This window comes from Eubalaena glacialis, chromosome 3 (assembly GCF_028564815.1).
Source record: "Eubalaena glacialis isolate mEubGla1 chromosome 3, mEubGla1.1.hap2.+ XY, whole genome shotgun sequence".
Classification (NCBI taxonomy): Eukaryota; Metazoa; Chordata; class Mammalia; order Artiodactyla; family Balaenidae; genus Eubalaena; species Eubalaena glacialis.
This window is the reverse complement of record NC_083718.1, coordinates 140,342,768-140,360,012: the sequence shown is the minus strand read 5'-3', so window position 1 is coordinate 140,360,012 and position 17,245 is coordinate 140,342,768. Positions and strand designations below refer to the sequence as shown.

Genomic DNA, 17,245 nt, shown 5'->3' with positions numbered 1-17,245 from the left:
CCCATTTTTAGAATTAGGTTGTTTCTCTTCTTATCAATGAGTTGTAAGAGTGCTTTGTATATTCCAGATGCAAGTCCCTAGTCAGACACATGCTTTGCTAATATTTTACCCTAGGCTGTGGCTTACCTTTTTATTTTCATAACAATGTCTTTCAAAAAGCAATAGCTTTTAATTTTGAAGAAGTCCAACTTATCAATATTTTCTTTTACAGTTCATGGCTTTTGTGTCTTCTACAATAAATCTTCACCAAACCCAAGACTGCTAAGATTTTCTCCTGTTTTCTTTCAGAAGATTTTATAGGCTGTAACATCTTGGTATTAGTTACTAACAATACTTTACTGTTCTTGAATTTCTTGTTAATGAAATTCTGATGGTGACACTAGGTTGAGGAGATGTTACACACACACACACACACACACACACACACACACACACACACACGGTATCTCAAAGGTATAGCATAGACAAGAAGAGCACAACATTGGGGTGCAACAGGGAAGCACATCTGTCTTTTTATCATCTTTTTTACCCCTATACGAATGGACCTGTGAAGCTAATGGAACAAAATGTATGAAATCAAGATTGTGCTAGAAATCCAGGCTGTATGATCACCAAATTAATGCCCCTCTCCCACCCCATAATGTAGAAGTTTGGAGAAAAAAATAATAAACAATTCATTGAATAGGCACCATGCTAAACACTGTGTTGAGACCTTTATATTCAGGGTATATAGTATATTATTTTATAATCAAAATAACTTTATAGGATTGGTCTATTATTACCTTTTTTTTCAGATGAGAAAATTACATCATAAAGAAGTAAAATTGTTTGTTCAGGTCATCCAGCCAGGTCTGTCTAACGCTAGGGCCCCTGATCTTAATCACTAATTATAATAGCTCATAAATATTGGCTGCTTACTGTGTGATAGGCACTGTACTGAATCCTTTACAAGTGTTAAGTAATTTAATCTTCAGAGCAAAGTAAGATGCTAAGTATTACTACTATGCTTCTTTACAGAGATTCAAGCTCTCGCAGCTATTAAGTGCAAAGCCAGGATTTGAATCCAGGTAATCTGGCTCCTGAGTCCTCACTTGTAAACATCACGCTACTTGGTTTCTCCAAGATGAAAAATTAATGGTTATATTTGTTGGGTATATCAAGGAAATGCGCCAAATGAATCTCTCTCTCCAACAACTTTCTGAAATGTAAGGTAGTTTCTTTTACGTTCTCCTTGGCACTTGACCCCATTGATTTGCCACTATCCTGCTCCTTTTCCACCTTCCCACTATGACTTACCCATAGTTGTGCCTTCTAAGTGTCCACAGTGATAATAAACAGAGCCATGAGTGTGTGCTTGTGGGAGAGGCCATGGTGGATGGTGGCCTCCTTCAGCAGCAGGAACCTCAGCTGGTACCTCATAGCTGGAGCCAGGACTCTGAAGAGAGTGGCTCCTCCTGGATTATCTGATCCATTTGTATCAATTACTGGAGTGTTTAAGGAAGAGGGCAGGTCCACAGAAGGCCTGCAAGAGGAACATTTCTATTGCTTATATCTTTTCACACATCCCATCACTTGGGTATAATGTAGAGAGATTTGACTTAAGCTTGAGTCCTACATTTTTGCCTTAATTTTATGGCTTTGGGCAAGTTTGTTTCCTTTTTTTTTTTTTGAGAGTGATAAAAACATTTATTAAGCAGAAGCTCAGTATCAGGCCCTGGGCTAAGCACGTCACATTTTTTATTTAATTGAAATTTCCCATTCTGTGAAGTATATATTTGTATTTTCTTTTAACTAATGAAAGAGGTTAAGCAACTTTGGGGCAAGTTTCTTAACCTCATTTTAGATTAATTTCTTCGTCTGTGAAAAATAAAGATGACACCGACCTCATGGGAATTTTGATGGCCTAAGTAAGCCCGTGTATGTAAATAATAATAATAATAAGTGTTATGATATCTATAACTTTTTAAAGTGCCTGCTCTGTGCCAGATTCTCATAAAAGCACTTTATGTGAGTTAACTCATTTAACATTCATAGCAGTATGGAATAGGTACTATTATTATCATCACCACTTTGAAGACGAGAGCCTGAAGTACAGAGGGACTAAGATATTTGTCCACGGTCACTCAGCAGAGACAAGAAAAGCTGGAGCATGCACCCAGGCAGCCTGTACTCATCAGCACTGGCATTTACTGAACTTGCATAAATATTTCCTTTGTCTTTTTTTTAAACAGGAAGAGCCTTTTTCTAGCCTATCCTTTGGGAACTAGTATGTCATAGCTAAACTTCCAGGGATCTGGGATGACTGAGGGAGTGCTTACCTGGGTCTGGACTGGTTGATGCAGGTTCTACTTTTGGCTCTGGCCAGCTGTGGGACCTTGGGCCAGGAAGTTTGACCACTCTGACTCCCATGTTTCTCCCCTATAAAATGTTAAGGGGGGTAATTTCCAGGGCCCTTTCCAGCTGTCACATTCCTCACGTCTATGATTCTGTGATTAAGTTCCTGGAAGGTTTAAGTACTGATAAAAGTGCCATTAAGTTCTGTATACTCAGCACTGGCAGCCGTCTGTTACCTAAGATACCTGGGCCAAGCCGGTGTGGGGTGGGGTTTGGGGGCAGGGTGGGTAGAACAGAGAAGGCTCCTTGTCTGGCAACTAAATGTTGTTCTGTAGACGACGGAAGGCTGTTCAGCAATGTGCAGTGTGCTGAGATTCCTCTGATTTCTGGACCATGGTGTATTGAGGCCGACCATCAAAGACAGTTTTCTAACAAGAGAACCTTGTGCAGTAAGTTCCTCCGGCAAGTGACAGGAGATAATTGAGACAGGATTGAATGGGTCTCAGGCAGAGAAACTTGAGGACAGACCTATTTGGGCGATAAACTGGTTGACCCAAGGCCTCTCTGTCCATCATTCCTTGACCTCAGGTCAGAGTGATAGAAAGGGGAAAAGCTATCAAGGCAGCTGGGGACACTCCTGCCCTGAAGTCCTGAGAAGAATAAGTGACTGTTTGTCCCACATGGGTTAGTCATTCACCTGCCTGAAGGCAGAGGGCGGCGAGCCTAGAGTCTAGGACCTACTGGGACAGAATCTGGGCTACAAAGTCCTTGCCTTCAATGAGGTGACTGCTCATTATAAAATCCTAAAGCTAGGTTCTCAGAGGCTATTGCTGCAGCAATAATAACCACTGCCACTCATCGAGTGCTTGTTATGTGCTAGGTTCTGGCCAAGAACTTTTAGGCCCATCATGGCAAAGAGACTGAGTCTTGGCTTGGCCATCCATTGTCTGTGTGACTGTGGGCAAGTCACTTACTCTTTTTTGCATTTCAGTCTCAAAAACTGTATTATGAGGATAATCTATGTAAGAGTGCAAAGAGATGTAAAAATTTATAATGACTTTTTTTTTTTAACTGTCAATGGAAGATTCAGGAGCTAAATGCACACAAAGCACTAGGCAAACAGGAGGTATTCAATAAATGATTATCTATACTGTGGGCTTCTCGGTGTTCCTCTAGGCCAAGACTGACTGGTGTCTCTTTTTGCTCTTGCATCCTCATAGCCTAAAGCAGGGCCTGGAACCCAGCAGGTGCTCACCACTCCATATGATCAAAGGCCCTCTCCACAAGGTCATGAGTATTTATGTATCACAAAATTCATCACGCTTAACCAGGAGAAATGGACAAAAACATACTGTTAGTAGGAGACTTTAATGACCCCTTTGGCCGAGCAACCGGACAAAAAAATATGCAAAGACACAGAAGGCCTAAGAAACATAATAGAAAGGTCAAATTGAGATAGTCACCTATCTCCACATTCTGAAGACAGAAAAACACCTTTCAAGAGACCAAGGGGACATTGACAAAAACTGACCACAGAGAAATCCTCAGTACATCTCTATAAGGAAACAGTACAGATGACATTGATTTCAATGCCGTGAAACTAGAAATTGAAGACAAAATGGGAAAACATAAATCACTTGGGTCAAAGAGAAACTCAGAAGGGAAAATGCATGATATCACTAAACGTTCTATTACGGGGGGTCACACAGCTAACAGTGGCAGAGCTGAGGCCGCTAGAATCTGGGTCTCCTAAGTCATTCAGCCACGAACCGGTTTGCGAAGCCCGACAAGTCTCCCTGAGCCTCGGTTTCCCTTTCTGTCAAATGGCCCCAAGGGCCCGCTGGGCTCAAGTCCCGCTGCAGGTTTGAGGTGTCGTGGGGCAGGGGAGGCGCGGGAGCAACGACTTTTGGGACGTCTGGGAGGGTGCGGGTGTTGAGAGGCAGCAGCAGAGGGCGCTGGGTCGCCGGCCTGGGCCCGCCTCTGCCATTGGTCGGGGCCCGGGCGCTGGGCTGGAGAGTTGGTGGAAAGTGACAAGTTGAGGGAGGCTGAGAGCAAGAGAGCGAGCGCGCAGAGCAGGAGGAGCCGCCGCGGCCGCCACGGAGGGAGCCCCGGGACGGCAGCCGCCGGGCGCAGGGCGCGCTCTTCTCAGAGCCCGAGCCGGCGAGACTCGCAGTCCGCGAGTGCGACCCCGACAGCCCGGGACTGAACTGACCGTCCGGACGCGGCGAGGCTGCAGCCAGAGGGCTGGGGAGGGACCGCGTTGACGGGGTCCTGAGCGGCCGGGCGGAGACGAAGGAGCAGGTTAGAGGGACAAAGAACTTCTCAGACGCCCCCGGCATCCTGTGGGGAGAGCGGCCGGGACGAGGTGGCCGGGACCCCGGGCAGAGCCCGTGGATGTTCTGCGCGCGGCCTGGGAGCCGCCGCCGCCGCCGCCGCCGCGAGAGGAGGAATGCGCCGGCCGCGCCGCCGCGGGGCGCGCCCGCCGCTCCTGGCGCTTCTGGCCGCGCTGCTGCTGGCGGCGCGTGGGGCCGCTGCCCAAGGTAAGAGGAGCATCGGCCGGCTCGCGGGCCCGCCCGGCCCCGGCCACCCTCCCGCCGGCCCGCCCGGCGCTGGGCAGACAGGAAGCGTCGCGCCCGCCTCGGGCGGCGGCCGGCGCCCCGTCGGGGGTCTTGCCAGCGCGACTTCAGGCGCCGGGGAGGCAGGCGAGGGGATTCACCCGGGAGCCCCGCTGTGGGCCGGGGGGTGCGCCCGGGGACTTCTTCCTCGGCTCCCAGCCGCAGTTGTCAGCGCTGACAGGAAGCGTGGAGGGGTTGGGGGTCGTGGGGCGATGGGATGCTTTTCGTCCCCTCCATCTCTCGCTGGACCCCTAACGCACTCCAACCGGTGTTCAGGCAAGTCCATCCTGCTCCTAAATCGCAGACGCCTTGGAGAGCGTGGTCCAGAAGGGAGTTTGTATTTTCAGGGGTGCCTGCGAGAGCCCAGGATGTCCGCAGACCGACCCAAACAAAAGCCCTGTCCTCCTGGGGCTCGGGCGGCCTTGCATCTCCACCATCCCCGGCTCGCCGGCCTTCTGGAGGGTCACGATGGAGGCCACAACGTGTGCGCTGCCGCCGCCGCCACTTTGTGCAAAATGTGCTGTCAGAGGAGGCCTGCTGCTCCAGAGTGCGTGTGTGTGTGCGTGCGTGTGTGTGTGTTACAAACAAGGGGGGAAAAGACAGCTAATGCATACTTGATTTTGATAATCTCCAAAGACAATCGCAACAGTTAGAGAAAGACTTCACCGAAAGCCAGAGCGTCTTAGCTCGCTGCGGGAAGCTGGGATCCTTGCTGCGTCTAAGCCGGTACACAATGAGAGGGAAGAGCCCGGCTGCGCCTGTGGAGACAGCCGATTCATTCTTTGGAGGTTGGAGGGGGAAAGTTGATTAAAGTCTCCAGGGTCTTGGGCCTCACTTTTAACATGCATCCCTTGAGGGGATGCTGGAGCCCCTGGATTCTTCCCTCCCCCTCTCGCAGCCCCAACCCATGCTCTTTTATCATGCATCTTTCATTTTTAAGTTAACGCGGTGCTTTAGGGAAAAAAGGCTCTGGGCTATTTAGCAGTTGAGGGGAAAAGATCTATTCGCTCCATGACCTATGACTGAAGAATTAGTTTCGACTAAAATCTAGCTAATATTTTTCGTAGTAGAAAACACACTCTGCAAGGAAGTTGTGGGTGAATTTTGATTTCTTAGAGATGACTTTGGGGAAGTGGGAACCACATTTTCTGAGGATGATTCTGAAATTGATCCTGTAGTGTGGTTGGGCTAATCTGGAGGCTCCTCGGGGTAAATACAGCTCCTAATTGTAATTAAGATGTACATCAGCAGGGAGTGCACCTTCTTGATGAAAAATCCTAATGAAATGTAAACAGCTTGGTCACATGGATGTTTGCTTCGTTGATGCCAAACATCTGGTTCCATGCCACACACCTGGGTGAAAAGTAAAGAAGGGGCCATGCTGCCTAAAACATTGTAAACATCCTTCTGATGTCAGGTTGCCCGGTGAATTGAGGTGGAGATAACCAGGGTGATTCTAGCTAAGGCAAGGGAGGCTCCTAGCGTGGGGCCTTGATTACTTCAGTTATATCCTCTGTTCACTCTACTTCTACATAAGCTTTCAACGGTGGTTGCTTTTAGATCATGGGGAAGGGGAGGAAGGGGGGAGGGAGGGTACAGTGCACCTTTCCTTGGTTATCTGCCTTTAAATAAATGTACAGGCAATGATTTTGCTGAGTGTAAGACAATTTTGTTATCAGCAGTCACCCAAATTCTGTCTTGTTTGTCTACAGGCTTAAAAACCTTAAAAAAAATTCCTCTCAAATTTATTGTTTCTTTGTCTAAAAAGTATAAAAGCTGCCAGCTTTGGCCACTTCTTAGGTCCCATTTCTGTGAGACCTCCATGCGTATGAATTAGAATTGTTTCTTTTTCTCCCATGAAAATTTTTTGTTAGAGAAAGAGTATTGCATATTCTGAACTCTTCAATATTGAGCTAAAATCAGTGATTACTGTCTTATTTATTGTCTAATAAATCCCTTTCCATTTCTGTGAATGCTTGATATTTTCTCTGGGGAGAAATCTTCTAGTGGAACTCAGATTTACCTTCTTGTCTGATCCAAGATTCTTAAGGTAACTTAGCCAGAGGTTCAGGAAATCAGCCTAAGGGGAGATATGTTTCATTTATTTATTTATTTTAAAAGCGCTCAGCATTTCTCCCATCATTTCTCTATTTTGTTAGCCAGGAGGAGCAAACCTTTACATTTGCTTTTTCTGGTCTGTTCATTGTTTTCTCCCCATCTTCCTTTCACCAACCCGGAGTTAAACCTCTCTAAGAAGCTGAAGCCGTGATAACTGTACCCAGAGCTCAGGGCCTTTAGAACCCACCTAGGCCTCTCAGAATCCTGTAGATTCTGTGGTTTGGCTGCTTGTAGTCAGAGGGGGGTGGCCTGCTACTGTTTGCTGTCATTTTGTAAACTTTCCAATGATGTTTTAATAGGTGCCTGTCCTGTCGGCTTCTAGAATCAGAATCTCTTGAGGGCAACAGGACTGTTAGCTTTCCTGGTGAAAACACTGGAGACCAAGTCATCGAGCCGCATCTTTATTAGAGACACCTGAAAATCCTACCTGGGGGAGCCACACAGAGGCCTAATTGACAAGGGGTGTGGTCCAACTGCCTCTGGCAGTGTGTTGGGAATATTTAATTTTTAATATTGATTCAGTATACCTGATGGCTGTATTGCTGTTCTGATACCTGGGATTATCTTTCTGGTATTTAGTTAGGAGTCCTTTTACAAACTTAACTTTGGTCTGTATTTTCCTCTCTCCATCTCCTGCATGGTGAGCATAGGCCTCAAATGAGACGTGAAAGTTTCTAAATGGTGTGTTACTTGCATTCATTAGTGTTCAATTTGGCTGTGGTTTGGTGGTACCACATACCCCATTTCAAATATTTTTGAAAATTTTACCCAGCATCCTATGGAGAAAGGAATGCTCTGTAGACTATATATATATATAATGTACATATATATCTATATAAATGGCATATGTTTATACACGTATATAGTAAGTGGGCCATAGATTTTTGTTGAATGAATGGAGAATAACTTTTTTGGTTGTATGTAAAATTGTTGTGTTATTTGCTTTTCCTAGTTAAAAACTCAACATGGCGTATTTTCAAGGATTTTTCCTTTTCTTGTCTCATCTTCTAGTATGAAGGGAGTATAGTAGAACTGAACAGTAGAGCTTAATGGTTATGAGCACAGGTGTTGGAGTTAACAGACATGGGTTTGAATCTTTTCTCTGACACATACTGGGTATGGTGATCAGTTTTTCTCAGCCTTACCTGAGTGTTATGAGATCTAAATGAAACCATGTATGGCAAGTATTGGAGAAGAGCACCCAGCCTAGAGGGTCTTAACTTGGGGTACCTGAAATTAAGGCTAGGCAAACCCCCAGAAATAATACACAAAATTTAATGTGCATTTTTGTGGTTGTATGTTTCTAGCTATAATCTGATTTTTTAAGGAAACTGCAATCCCCCCAAAATAGGAACCATTGATTTGGAGTGTTTGGTGCTTGGGTCAATGAGTTGCCTTCCTGGGTAGGTTGCAAAAGGTTGAGGGTTGGTGGGGGGTTCCTGGGCCTTAGCCCAGATCTGCACAATCCATGGGGCGTCTATCTCTCCTCGCTTTCTGCTTTCTCTCCCACCAGGCCGGCTGTTATTGGGCCTGAGAGAAGCTGAAGAATGGTGTCAAATCCTTTGACCTCTACCAGGAATGTATTTCCCTGAACCCAAGCATTCTGAGATGCCGGTGTTTGCACAATTTATTTAACAGACACTTGCATAATCCTTACAATAGGCCAGTCACCGTTCTAAGCATTTTGCAAGTATTAACTCATTGAATCCTCACATCAACCCTATGAGGGAGGCGGCATAATTAGCTCATTTTGATTTAGGCACAGAGAGGTTAAATTACTTTCTCAAGGTCACATGGCTAGGAAATGGCGTTGCTGGCCTTACAGAGGCTAAGAGTTCATGCTCTTATCTAACTGCTGCCCTAGACAGTCTCTCCTGGTTTAAGTCTTAAAATTTACACTATTTTTATGTTATGTAGGAGCCAAAGGTGCCTTTTCCCCAGGTTTTCTAAGAGCGGCAAAGGGATGTTCTCTTAGCCATATCTAGGGGTTATAAGAAATGATTGGAGACAGCCAATTTCAGTTTTCCTTCCTGTGCTGGAGTTGCCTGAGCAAGACCTGCTGTAACTCAGAGATAGACCGAATGGCCTCTATGGTCTGCACCTCTGATCAGGAGGAATTATATTGCTGTAATGAACTGCACCTTGGATGCGGTTTGAAGAGTGTGTCTGGCAATTCCTTCCAACCAGCGATGAGATGTATTTTGATGAAATGCCTCTGTCTTTGCATCTTGGTGTACAACTTGGGGTGTAGGCTGAAAAGGGGTGATTTATTAGAGTGTTCTCTAGTGGGAGAGCTGGCTTGCCAACTCCAAGTTCCTGATGTGGATCAGACCCTCGCAAATCCAGCCCCATCTGGGAAACACTCAAGTCTCCGAGGACTCTTTCTCAAACAGAAGAGCCTCAGCCTGGCCTTACCTAATCCCCAAGGTGTGTCAGGAGGGTCTGTTCTGTAGACAGACAGAAAGGAATAGTCTTCTATGATTCTGAGAAAGTTCTCTGGAGTTGAAGGGGGGGCTGATGGGGTGGGGGCTTTGGGTTGGGGGAACTCTTCGAGATCCTTAACTAAATGCAGCTGCTTGTTACACGGAGCCTGACTTGCATGCCAGGAATATCTAAAAAGCTAACGAATACAAAATAAAAATAAACAGCAGTAAAAAGGCTCTCTCTTTGTTGCAGTAAGCTCGATTGGGGTTTTCAGTTTGTTTAGGAATGGGATAATTGTGGCATCCACTTTATTTTGGTAAGGCAGTGAAACGTGGATTGATGTTATGTCATTGGGATGCTACCACCACCTGAACTTTTTCCTTCACACCTCCCCCCTCAGAACGCCCAGGCATGAACAGCCACGGGGCCTGAGTCTCAAACTGCTGCCCCTGAGTGAATTACATTGAAAGAAGGCAGATAATTTAATGGGATAATGTTGGCAGGGCCAGCAAATTTCACACCCCATCTCTCACTAATAGAAAGGCAGTAGAAGGCTACAATATCCTTAGATGAAAAGGTTGTATAAAAAGGTTCTGCTTAACAGTCACTGTCTGTCCATAAATAAGGTTCTGTAGAGTTTTGATCCAAAAGCTGTTATTAAATACTGATAAGCCAACCCTCATAATGTTTGGCCTGCTTACATTTCCTTTTTTTTTTTTCTTCTTCTTCTCTCATAGAACCATAGATTTTTTTTTAAAAGGGGGAAGGGACCTAAAGATCAACCAGTCCAAACTGTTTATTTTCTCAAGTATTTCTGTACAGAAAGGACCTTCTTTTATAGCCGTTTAAAGAGGCGGTATGGAGTAACAGAAATGGAATGGGATTTGAACCTGATAGACTAGAGTTTGAATTGGGGCTTTGCTGCTTGCTGGCTGTGTGACCTTAGACAAAGTTCTTTGACCTTCAGTTTCAGCCTCAGTTTCCTTCTCTGCAAAATGGGGATAACAGTAATATCTGACTCACAGGGTTTTTGTGAGAATGAGAGGAGATAATTGACATAAAGCACCTAACACAGCACCACAGACCCAGTAGCTGCTATCATCAGCAGGGTTTGCTGGAGAAATCAGAACAAGTGGTTCCAAAACAATGAGCATTGTGCTGTGAGATACAAACCAAGACTCAGAGAGCAGCAATTTTTTCAAGATGGTAGGACTCTTGAGTGTTCTTTTTTACAGGGAGCATGTAGATACTCTAGATGTGAGCAGTCCCAGGCTAGTGCTGGGGACCTGGACTGGAGAAGATTCCACAGGGCAGCTTTGCAAAGCCTTAAAACAAAGGCTTTTTTCAGACCAGTGAGCTCTTTGGGGAAGAGCAACCCCTCCCTGGTGCTTGGTGTAATTCCAGAATCCTGAAATGGGGAATGTTACATTTCAGGGACCTCTACTTGTAATCTGACCGTTTTTAGCTCCAATATCCAAATAATCTTGCTGAGCACAACTTGAAAGAGAAGGATAATGGCCGGAGGAAAGAATCCTGAGGTGCTCTGTTAGCCATTTAAAATTTCTGAGTACAAAAAAAAAAAGTTCACGTTACCCAAAGAGAGAAGAGTAAAGAAGTGTGTGGGAAGGGGGAGGGGAGATAAAAACAAACCCAGTCTAAAGACCAAGACCGGGTTTGTGTTTTTATTTTTATTTTTCAACAGTAAAGCTTGTCATTTAATGCATTTCAACTTACATTTGTTTTATATTTATTATATGCAAGATATGGTGTTAGTGCCCAGGAGTAAAACATTATCACTGCCCTCAAGGAGAGATGGAGGAGGGACAGTCTTACTTTTAAAAGAACCTACTATGTGCCAGGCATAGTTCTTTATAGGTATTAAGTTTATATGTCCCAGCATCCCCTTGAGGTTGGACTTCTGACCCCATTTGTCAGATAAGGAAATCGAGGCTCAAGTATTGAGGTAAGCATCTTAGCCAACCTCACAAAACTATTAAGTTGGGTTTGGCATTTGAACCTAGGTATTTGGACTCTCAAGTGTATGGTATTTCCACTGTCCTTGAAGTGTAATTGGAGAGGCAAGATGAACAGATATGTACCTCCACATGCCAACTGGCTCTCCCATAAGTGAATTGTAGGAAAGGGTCGTGAAAAAAGGACTTTGGGAACACAGGGGTAGAAGACATTAATTCTCACTCAGGGAATTGGAGGGTCAGAGGGAGAAATCCGTGGCCTTCAGTGGCTTATTGTGAGGATGCAGTGAGATATAATGCATGGAAGATGCTCAGCATCCTGAGTGCTCAGCTGTAGTTCTGTAGCCAGAGAGAAGCCTGGTCAGTATTTATCTGCCTCGAAAGCCTGTGTGCTCTTAATTGTTCTGATGTGCTCCTTTTCAACAGGCGTGTGGTTTGTAGGAAGAGTAAGTGGCTGTGCAGCCCCCAAATAGAAGGGAACACAGTTTCTCTGTCTGGTATCTTCCCCACCTGCCCTAATCCAGATTTTTGGATTCAGCTCTGCTTTGGGCAGGGTTGGGGGGGGATTTGCACAGGCGTGAGTTTGGAGAGAATCATGAAGCCTAATCATAAACCATAACACTTCTGGAACTCTAGCCAGGACCTGCCATGTTCCCCATTCATTCTCTGATCATACATTTTTCTATGCACTTACTCTGAGCCAAATATTTTCCTAGTCACTAGAGACATAAAGGTGATTAAGGCTAGGTCCTTCCCTTGGAGGGTTTTTCAAATGGCAGGTCTGTGGCAGAGATTGCTAGCTGATCATCAGGTCTGTTTCATCTCTTCCTGGGCACATGGCTAGACTACATTTCCCAGGCCCCTTGCAGTTAAACTGAGGCCATGTGACTAAATATTAGCCAGTGGAATGAGGTTGAAAGCAATGAGTGTCACCTGTACACCTGATCCATTAAAAAAACTTCCCAGGCAGGATTGCTATGATCCTGTATATGGGAACTCTAGAAGTCATGTGTTGACGATACCACAAAATGGAAACAGCTTGGAACCCACCCTTAATGACTGCCCGGTGGAAGCCACCTGCCAGCCCACACTTGTTTAGGTTTTATGTGAATAAGAAATGAACTTCTATTGTAGTGAAGGCTGAGATTTCAGGGCTTATCAGTTACAGCTGCTAATGTTATCTTAACATTATTTATATAACTAACATTTTATATCTATCTATCTATCTATCTATCTATCATATAGTTGTAAACCATAGTGCACCATGAGATGAATTTTGTGGGTCTGAATCACTATTTTTAGGTAGAATATAATAGGAAATATCAGAGTGCATTACACTAATCAGGTGAGTATTTTGGGAAACTTTAGCTTCAGTTTGGTATGTGCTGATTTGGGTTATTATTGAGCTCTCATGATCAGAAGTTTGAAAGTCACTGTTTTACTGGAGGCAGACAAGTCAACAGCTCTGTACAGCAGAGTGTGGTAGTTATGATAATAGTGGTAAAGTCCCAGTGCTATAGAGACTCAGTTAACGAAGTGCCTAGGAAGCACAAATGGCAAAAGGGGTTCATCTTTCCAGTCAATTTGTATTGGCTGCCTGTGGTGCAGTGTTGAAAAGGATTCTGAGGTTTCTTCCAGGGTCTCTGGGAGGGAAGGCTGTGATCTGATAGCAGCATCTGCCGTGGGCTTGGGAGGAGGAGTAGAGGCTCAGACCTAGTTTGCATCTGACCACTTTGCAGGGAGTCTGGGCTCCTTCCAGTGAATTCAACCTCTTCCCCAATTATTTATGGCACGCAAACGGTGTCTGTAGCACTGTGGTCAGCTGTGGGGATTCTAGAAGAACTATGACTAGCCCTTGTGGAGTTTACCTTTTAGGGGCAATAAAATAGACACTTGTGAAATAACTTTGCAGCCAGAGAGTGCAGAGTTGGCCATTACAGATGCAGAATGCCTAGAAGCGAGCAGTCTTTCCGGAGGAAGTGGGATATGATACAAGCCGGAAAAGATGGGAAGGACTGAGATGGAGAGAGGAGAGGAGCTGGACATTCTGCCCCTGCCCTGGTCTCCAGAGACTTGCCCAGGCTGTCCAGGCTTCTTCAACTGGGCCTTCACCCTGGGATGAAGCTGATCTTTGGGGATGGGAGAGTAATGAAGAGGAAAGAGGGCTTTGAGTGGTGCCTTCATGGTTTTTTTTGCGTATGAAAGGAGCGGGGGAAGGGAGGAAGAAGCAGGGTTTTACTGGAAGCCTGATAACTTATTTTTCTCTCCAAAAGAGCGTCCCAGAGAGTTAAAAATCCAGTACATTTCAGGGCTGCTTGTCAAAGGTATCATGTATCTTATTCCCTCCGCTGCAGCAGTTTTGTTTTGTAGCGAAGGTTACTAAACCCCAGTCCTCCTTTTGCCTGTGTGGTGAACATCATAATAGTTGAGTAATACACAACAAGAATCCTGTGTGTTGGACATCCCTGGTGGCGCAGTGGGTAAGACTCCGTGCTCCCAATGAAGGGGACCCTGGGTTTGATCTCTGGTCAGGGAACTAGATGCCACATGCATGCCTCAACAAAGAGTTTGCATGCCGCAACTAAGGAGCCTGCCTGCCACAACTAAGATCCCAAACCAAATAAATAAATATTAAAAAAAAAAAAAAAGAATCCTGTGTGCCACGAAATATTTTAAGTTCTTTAATTATTTTAACTTGAATTGTCTTCAGGGAAACCCTATGAGGTAGGCACTAATTATTGGCTCCATTTTCCAGATAAGAAAGCGGAGGTACAGAGAAGGTAGGTAACTTGATCAGTATCAAACAGCAAGTTAAGTGGGAGAGCCAGGATTTGAACCTAGTTGTCCCGCGTCCGGGGCTTTGTCCTTGATCATTAGGCTATTTTACATCTCATTTAAAAAAAAAAAAAACGCTATCTGATGATTCAGATTCTCTGTAAGATCCCAGTCAAATAGCTGAGTCAAAATAATTATAATTGAAGCCTCCATTTGTACAGGGCTTTGCAGCTTACAAAATTATTTCATGTATATTACCATTAATTTTTCAAATAACCCAATGAAATAGAATTTCTTTCTTTCTCTTTTTTTCTCTCTCCCTTTTAAAATCAGGCCTGTGAGGTTGGCAGTTCACCTAAAGTCACTACAGCTGGTGGAGCCTGTCTGAAACCCAGCCTCTTTGACTTCAGGCCTTTAGTGCTTTCTGCTGTAAGCAACTGGGGGAATTCCCTGATGGTCCAGTGGTTAGGACTCTGCGCTTTCACTACCAAGGGTACGAGTTCGATCCCTGGGCAGGGAACCTGCAAGCTTCGTGGCCAAAAAAAAAATTAAGAGACTGGAATTCGTGACTCTATGTCTTGTCACTGCAGTTTTACCAGTAAATGAATTTGCCTGATTCTCCTCAAATCAGCTATGGTTTTTGGAAATAGTTGTGAGGCATTTGTAGGTGGAACCTGGAGCTAGGGTTCCTGTAATCTAAGAAAGTTCACTTGCAAATACACTGAGAGAAGTTACTTAAAAACAAGGAGTTTCCTAAGTGGTTGGTGATTGCAGCATGCAGTGGAGCCAGTAATAGAAGGGCTTTGGCATCAGAAGGTCTTGCTGTGAAACTGGGCCCACCGTTTCTGGCCAGGTCAGCAAATGACTTGACCTCCCTGAGACTCACCTTCCTCACCTATAAAACAGGAAGCATAACGGTGCCCACCTGCACAGGGCGGGGAGGACCATGGGAAGTGCACGTACAGTGCCTGGGTGGTATGTGCTTGCAGCTACTCCTGTGAATTAAATGGAGAGCAGCAAGAGTGCACTGCCTCCATTGAGATTTTCCCAGGACATGATGGAGCAAAATTTCTAAACCTCAGAACCTTTCTTTTATAATATAATCATCCCTGGGGCAGACCTTCCTAGCACCTAGAACTTTTAGGTTATAATTATATTAATATTTCTCCAGGATGGGGACCTTTCTTAAGCTTTGTGAAGGTTGAACATCGTAAGGTAAGAACAGATCCTGCTGCCTGAAGCCCTAGATTTCCTGGAAGGCTCCTATCTGTTCTTCCAGGGAAATTGACACCATTTCCTGATGGGGTTAGGCAGCCATCAAAGCAACTTATTTCACTTTTTCTCCACGAGAGAGATTATATCCTCACCTCTTGGATTTCACTCCGATCTGGTATGTCATAGTTTTTACATAATTTTCACATTCCCTGCAGAGGATTTGTTGTTTTTCTTTTCCCTACCTGAATGTTCAGTGGGATGAAAGTTAGCGCTTCTCCATATGGACTCCCCTGAAAGGCGTGCCTTAAGAAAGTAGTACTTAGTTCCGTGGTGGCTATTTACCTCCTTCCTTCAGAGAATTGCCGTGTGTCGTATAGGAACTTTCAGTCGCAAAATATTGCCTATTTGAGATTAGCTGTGTAGACTGCTGACAACAAGCAGCAACAATTTTTGACGATGTTCTGAATCTACTGGTGAGTTACCTTCTCTTTCTCTATGCTGCTCATAGCACGCTCTGCCCACTCACATCTGGTGTCCCTAAGCCAAGGAATCAAGTGCTTTGCTTGTGGCCAGGTAGTCTTCAGAGGGTCAGAACCTGCAATGGGGGCCTCCCAGGGGCCACCCGGTAAAGGGCATCTCTCCTCCCCAGTGAGCAAGGGAGGATCTGAGCTGAGCATGCCCAGTTTGTTCTACCAGCTGTCAGCAAGTCATCGTATCCGACTGTGCCTTGCAAGGAGTAGTTAAGTCAAGGGGCAGAGAGAGGCCAGCACTTCCGGCACTGATTGATTTCCCTCCCCAAGATGAAAGTAATGCATTTCTCCCTTACACCGGCTGCAACTTGATTTTTTCTTAAAGGAGTCATTGTCAGATTTTATGGATGTGTTGGGATTAAAACTATATATACGTTGGTCAAAACGTTTTATAAATAACCCTCCTACCTCTCAGCCTCAGGGCTCAGGTTTAGAAAGTTTCTTGACCAGTCCAGGATGCTGGTGAAGGTGGCTTCCCTCAGACTCACGGAATCAAATCCACAGGCCAGTGGCTCTGTCTGCTGAGTGCTGGTGTAGAGGAGAGAAGGACAGAAGGGACCCGGGAGGCACAGCTCCTTACCCGCCGAGTGACATGTCCTGTGTAAACTCCCAGGAAGGCACTGGCGATTCCACTTGGTTAAATATTTGTTTAGCAACTAAAGTGGATGCAGGAGAAATATATGGCTAGATTCTCTTCTGTAGGAAGTTTACTGTTTTTGTCAGGGAGACAAGATTGATACCCGCATATGGCATGAGAATAACTCATTGAATCAAACTCACTGTTCTGGCCTTTGTTTAGGCCCCTTTGTCTATCATGCAGCCTCTAGAATCTGTGTACTTAGCACCCTCCCTCTCCCCCCCACCCACACATCCGGCTAAAGCGCTTTCCTGTGCATCTCTCCTCCCTGAAATCTTGTTCTTCAACCCCCAGTGCTCCCACATTCAGGAGTCCACCCTTCTGCCCTTCTTTCCCCGGTGCCCTCACATTCAGCCAGCATTCCCACACAAGCCTCCTAAGTCACACTCATTTATGCTGATTTAGCCCAAACCTCAATGTTAGTGGTGTAATAATAATCACCATCATTTATTGGGCATCTACTACAGGCAACAGATCTAGCAAGGCATTCTGTATTTTGCGGTGGAATCCTATTATTTTGTCTTTCCAAAATTATTGCCCTGAATTAAACTTCTCTCCCCTTACTTCCTCCTTCTGCCCCTTTGTCAACTGGGAAAAGAAACTGCTTTTGTCCACACTCCAGCC

At 45.2% G+C, this 17,245-nt stretch overlaps 1 protein-coding gene across 1 annotated transcript in view; it reads left to right on the top strand.

Moving 5' to 3' along the window:
* Positions 1-4,783: 4,783 nt before the first annotated feature.
* Positions 4,784-17,245, top strand: part of ROR1 (receptor tyrosine kinase like orphan receptor 1) — a 392,893-nt gene continuing 380,431 nt past the window's right edge. The window contains exon 1 of the mRNA XM_061183952.1: positions 4,784-4,874. Within this exon, the coding sequence (XP_061039935.1) occupies positions 4,784-4,874 (91 nt within the window). The remainder of the gene's footprint in view (positions 4,875-17,245) is intronic.